This window comes from Anarrhichthys ocellatus, unplaced genomic scaffold (assembly GCF_004355925.1).
Source record: "Anarrhichthys ocellatus isolate YVR2014 unplaced genomic scaffold, GSC_Weel_1.0 scaffold4, whole genome shotgun sequence".
Taxonomy (NCBI): Eukaryota; Metazoa; Chordata; class Actinopteri; order Perciformes; family Anarhichadidae; genus Anarrhichthys; species Anarrhichthys ocellatus.
In genome coordinates, this window is record NW_022280034.1 from 6,009,596 (window position 1) to 6,016,089 (window position 6,494).

Genomic DNA, 6,494 nt, shown 5'->3' on the forward strand with positions numbered 1-6,494 from the left:
AGGCCAACCATGATTAAGCCGCGTGATACCATCAGTGCCACCCACCTGAAGATAATCGCTGGCTCCTAGGGTGTGAAGCGTACAGAAGCTCAGATGTGGCCAACTCAGCCAGACACTGATGTTTCATTACCACCTGTGCTGCGTTGTGAACAGAAAAATCGCTTTCCACTGGCTCAGACTGATTGTAGGTGGAAACAGTCTGAATTGCTGCAGACACGAAAGCTGACTCACTCTTGACAAAATCCTTTCCTTTGTTTCTTAAAGACGTGATTGCGGATTTATCACCGGTTGCGTTGCCGGCAACCTTTACTCTGGTTTTCCGGTTAAGTTGTGTTGATTTTATGAAGTGTCGTAGCTTATACTTCTGTGCCATAGGTCCACTGCTGTCCAAAAACTTTTAGAAACACATAAAACCAAAAGCCACTCCATTATATTTGGGTGAGACATAACTTCACTACAGTCAATATAACCAGCGCAATTTATTTTGAGAGAAAACGCTGATTTTCTAGTTTGAGAAACGGAGATAAAAAAAGCAAACTGGCTGCCTTCATTCTAAGATTTCATTGTAAAGCTCAGGTAATTTATTATTCTTACTCAAGTAAAACAATTATTTGTTAGTATTCAACAACAACATATTCCGTGCTGTCAAAGCATCATGTGAGATAGTTGCTGAACACTAGAATTACTTTGTTTTTAGGTTTGTTTTAAGTTATCCATTTGAGAGGTCTACCAGAACCCAATGTGCATAACTGAAACCACATTAAGTCGTGTAAATTCAGGAATTTAAAATTTCCATCACCACCATAAAAACCAAATATTCTCATCTTATTATTCAAAGATGGAAACAGCAGTCTTCTTCATCATCATCATCACCACCACCACCGTCATGAACTGTTTGTTCATGACGTCTGTTTGTTTGTCCCAGCCATCTGCGGCAGCAGCAGCATCGAGGCAGTGGTTTAATAAATTAGGTAGTACATAACAAAACACTTCAGGCAGCCAACTCAGTTACCATAACAAAATGAGGTATATTACACTCAGTTCACTGAGACCCATCAACAACAGTTCAAGCTCAATTTGCATGTGAAGCAGCACATTCTGGAACACTCAAACGAATACAGTGTCGTCATAAATTACGTGTACGTATATATCAAAAAGACACAAAAATACTTTTCACGTTGTCATTTGTCTAAATCTGTCCACATATTATATTGTTTCATGTTTAGCTTGTTTTTCACCGACTCATCATCATCATGTGAGAAAAATGACTATACTCTACGTCAGTGCAAAACATCAGCGAAAAAAAACAGGTTACAGAAATGCAGATTCTAGATGGTTATGTGTTGATGAACAGAAGTGAATAAGGCATTGATTGACCCCTATCTATACATCTATGTCGCAATGCATCATATATCCAAGACAACCATTTCTCCTCTGTATTGTCATTAGATCCTTAAACCTATGAACGCAAAATAAAAGCAAAAATTCTTCAATTATTAATTACATAAATATTTGTTTCTAACTTCGCTTATGTTTTTAGAAAAATGAACTGCAGCTACTAATACTTGGCTCACTGGGCATCATTGATCAGATTTGGCATAGTGTGATACATACAGTATCTCACTGCTGGCCCCGTTCATGTACCATCTAAACGCATTATGTATCCACCATGACATAACTACGGCGTTGAAGCGCCTCTATCGAAGGCAAGTCACCTATATATCAAGTGGAGCCTAGTCAAAAGCCCTCTGATACAGAGCTGCCTGTCTTCTGATACAGAACAAAAAAAACAAAACGAATGTAATACAACAGATCACACTTTGTCAGTCAAGAGGACTCTTGGGCTTATAGGTCTTCAAGAAGACCTGGAAACTACTTCACTGTACAAGTAATGGGACTAAATAAACATACAATATATCTATATATTCAAAGTGAGAGTAAAAAGATGATATTGACATCCTTTTATAGATATCCATCTCGTTAAAAAACCATATACACATTTCCTAAAAACAGTGTAAATGAAACAGAAGTCAGAGACTATTTCTGTGATTGCTATCATATACCACAAGATGCCATTAGTACGTGATCACTCCGCTAAGTGACGGAAATAAAATACTTTATTTTTTTTGACATTTTTCTCTTCCTTGCCCATGTCCTTACTCCTCTCTGTGAGCACAAACCCGGCCAAATACAGTCGATCACGTTCCACTTGACCAAACAACCTGAGGAGCACACGTCAGTCATCATGACGGCAAAGGCAGCCAGTTTAAAGGCCTATTTTTTAAATTTTTTTTTAAACGTTGGCAATGTTTTTACGCTTGTGATACACAGAAAGACACGGTTTTTTTTTTTATCCTTCATTGGCCCTTAAACTACAAAGGCAATACTACTACAAAAATAAAAGTACTTTAAATGTGTTGAATCAGGAGTGTGTTTTACCCCATCAAGTCTGAAATAACCTGAGCCTAAATGTGCAGCAGCACTCTCTGCTGTATGTTTTCATCTGTAATACAATTTGGGGACTGACAAGTTTTGGTTTGGCTAGTTTTCAGTGCTACATATATTGTGAACATATCATTTGCCACTTGCAAACAATTTGCACAGTCTAAAAAAAGACATACAGCCATTTCCTATCCTTTTTGTTTTTTAAAGATAATATAACTATATACCAGAGTAATGTAAAAATAATAACAGTATATATTATATCAGACTGAAAGATTTCATAATGAGGCTACAAACTGGTCGATCTTCTTGGATGAGCACATCTGTCTCTCCAGGTGGATGTGAAATCTGCCGTTGCTTATTGTCCTCTCAAGCTCACTGCACTGATCTGTTCTGGGAACTCAGTATGCAAACACAGTGGTATTCCTGTGCAAGGATTTGCCCTTGTCTGTAGTCACATTTTTTTTTTTCCATTTTTTTTTTTTTGGCTTGTCAGACCAAATTTCAGCAGACGTGTACAGGAACAACCTTTAGTTCTCTTCTTCATCGAAGATAAATCAGCCTCATATTTCCCCGACAGTAGCCGAGATCGACCCTCGGTCCCTGTCACTCTGCAGCGGGTATGCTGTGTACTTGGGTCTCGTGCCCACGCCCGGATGCGTTCAAGGAGCTACGCTTCAGCAGCCTATTGATGATGTCGGTGCACGTCTTCTTGTACTGGTGCCGGAGCAGAGAGTACACGAAGGGGTCGCAGGCTGCCTTGCTGTAAGTCAAGCACTTGGAGACAATTCCCCAGTGGGGGTTGATAGGCACTGCTGGAAATAACTCCACAATCCTGCAGGCAAGCATAAAGAGAGGGTAGTGAGCGAGGGAGAGCAATGGGGGAGGCACGCCAACAAGCTTGAAAAGGCGTGCGTGCCCTGAGCTTGTTATGCTGAAATAGAAATGCATTTGCAAGACATTGTTGCACACAACATTTGTTTTGTTGTCGTTGGGAGCAAAGGGCATCTTTTCTCCTTTAGTTATGTAAAGATTATGTCTTAAGTTATTGATAAAATTAAAATGTCTGCAGCAGTCAAGTGAAACTACATGCAGTTTCGCCCTCCTCTCATGCGTGTGGATTTACAGTGTGAGACTACTTTTTATCTCACTTCTCATTTGCAGCCAGCAGCATAAATGTCAGGAAAAGAATAAAGGCAGCACTGGAAGAATAAAACAGACCTGTCATGTCAGTAATGAGTGTCTGAAAACCAGCCAATTAACTCAGATTGTTATTCAATACATTATTAGACTTAGGGCTGAGCAGAAAATCATAAAGGACAGTGAGTTCTTCCAGCTGTCTGAAAACACTGTATATTTTATTTAAAAGAGCTTTTCCTGTTGTCTGTATCACAAAGTGACTCATAAAAACATACAATTGGTGTTGTCACACAATTTTTTGTCAAGTATAAAATAATTTTACCACACATGGTGTCATAAAATGTAAAAAAAACTAAATTGGCTGATCCGCTTCTTCTGCACTCTGTATGATTATTCAGCCCACAATCAGGCTCTGTCAGCACATTAACACTGGCCTTATATGGGCCAGTAGCCATTACTTGCATTTGCCAACATACTCCACAGGACCAGAGCAAACAGCAGGTTAAGTCAGCTGCCACAGCGCACAGCGGGGCTTTCACTATTCACATGATGACCCTTACAACAAATGGGCATCAGAGAGGCAGTGCAGGAGCTTTTAGCATAATATATGCATGTTGTACTTAGTAAACTGCCATTTGTAGAATGAGAGCTTGTACATGGCTGCTATGGCCATTCATTACTACACAGCAGATTGTCAGTGTTCTTTGCCTGAGTGCATGAAAAACTGCATTTATGGCAACCATGTTTTTTTAAATTTTATTTTTTTAAGTCCAACTTCTTCCATTTAAGATTGTAATGAAAGATATTTACAAGATAAAACTTAATTCATATCCTGTTTGACACTCATCCAATTTTCATCTTCATCCTTTTCTCATTTGGTTGAAATGATTACATAAAGAGTCAGTTAACCTAAATTACAAAACAAATAGTCCATGCTACAAACTCATTTTGGGCCTGCTTTTAGTATATATAGTGTGTCCTCACTGGAAAAATGACAAATAAAGAATGCTATAACCAGACAGACACTTGATTTCAGAGACTGCAGCTGATGGATACTATTCTCCCACAACGCAATGCCTAAAGCAAATGGAGCTTCAGCTGTAAAATAATTCAACTGAATTGTGGATGTTTAACTTGCAGTGATCTTCCAGAGTTGTAGTTTGATGGACATCTGAAGTTACACATATTGGGTCATTTCCTGTTAATATAAAGCAGTTAAATATGTTAATATTTTGCTATATGAACTGTGATGATTAGTATTTGGTATCGTTGTAGAGTTAGTGTAGAGGTCAAAACTTCAGCGACATTACATTGAACCACAACGCGTTTTGGCTTGTTGTCTTATCCACAGCTCCTGTTTTTGGAGTTAGTGTGCAAGATATCAACATACCTAATCATAGTATCAACAGGAAATTACACAGTATCTGTGACATCAGATGTCACTGCAAATTAAACTAAAAAAAAAACAGATACGTCCAAAATTGTTTGTATTTTCAATTTTTAAAGGGAATGTATTATGGGTTTGGGGCACAGATATATTTGATTTAATTCAATAACATGCTGACTTATTGGTACCCAGCCATGCAGACTAATCTGGTTTTATGTGTCCAGGTGTCCCTGTTGCTCTTGATAATCTGTTCTTTGTAAAACTGTTTGAAGTGAGGTGAAATAGAATATTTGAATGTAATTGGGGAGAACTGACAGTTGAAGTCTTACAGTCTTATGTAATCTTCATGTATCTTGGATGTTTTCTCTTAGGTTTCTTTCCTCTTCCTGCATGTATATGGTTTTCATATTCTCGCGTCCTTTGCATGATTTTACAAACTGTTTTTTTCTCACATGTCCACTCGTACATCACTTATGTGTCTCACACATATGGCCTCATGTGACGTCCTCTGTTTTCCAGTGAGTGATGCTCGTGGATTCTGCCTAACTCTGAAGCACAAGTCGAGCTTGAGGAGAAAAGTGCTAATGCAGCAGCAAGAGCAGAGCAGAGGCATATTACTTATCACAAGGTCAGCCAATCTCATCTTCCAACTCTGTCCAGTGTGGAGAGTAAGCAGAGAGGAGGCAGAAAGGAGGAGGAGGTGTGTGTGTGTGTGTTTGGAGGGGGGGGGGATTGACATCAAGCAGAGGAGGGAGGTTTGGGGGATACCAGCAGAACAAAAGGGCTGCGTACGCCGCAGTATGCCAGCGTGGTTTCCCTCTCCCGCCTGCACGGGTCTCTCTCTTTCTCACCTTGTGATCACATAGGGAGCAAAGCACAGCATGAAGGTGCCGATGAAGGTGCTGATCTTCCTTGACGCTCTCTGTCGTCTCCTCTTCTGCTCCTCCAGGCAACGCTGGCGAACACTGGAAACACAAGTGCCACAGATTGAGGAAAGACCACAAAGTGTCTCTAGAAATATCTTAAAAGACATGCTACAGTAGGACTGGGTGCACTTCTGTTTTTATTTCTGTTATGCAGGGGTTATAATGTATGGGAGGCTGAGCTGTGGTGCACTGATGCAAAAGTGTGGATCCCCACTTCAAGAATTACAATTTCAAGTTTGTTTGTGAGCCTAAGTGCACCAAAGGCTGTGATGTCACGATGACACACTACTTCAAGTAATATTTAACGAAATGGAGGTCATCAGTGAGTTAAGACGGGCAGGAGTTAGAACGCCAGCATGCACCTTATAGACAGTAATCTACAGTATGTAACCAAACACAGACAGAGAGAGAGAGAGAGAGACAGAAAGAGAGAGAGAGAGAGAGAGAGAGAGAGAGACAGAAAGAGAGAGAGAGAGAGAGACAGAAAAAGAGAGAGAGAGAGAGAGAGAGAGACAGAAAGAGAGAGAGAGAGAGACAGAAAGAGAGACAGAAAGAGAGAGAGAGAGAGAGAGAGAGAGAGAGAGAGAGAGAGAGAGAGA

General features: G+C 39.9%; 1 protein-coding gene across 1 annotated transcript in view; it reads right to left on the reverse strand.

Moving 5' to 3' along the window:
- Positions 1–6,494, reverse strand: part of LOC116381466 (G-protein coupled receptor 26-like) — a 7,901-nt gene continuing 1,407 nt past the window's right edge. Inside the window, exons 2-3 of the mRNA XM_031843645.1 lie at positions 5,821–5,934; positions 1–3,277 (exon numbers count right to left, since the gene is read on the reverse strand). Of these exons, the coding sequence (XP_031699505.1) occupies positions 3,049–3,277; positions 5,821–5,934 (343 nt within the window). The 3' untranslated portion in view covers positions 1–3,048. The remainder of the gene's footprint in view (positions 3,278–5,820; positions 5,935–6,494) is intronic.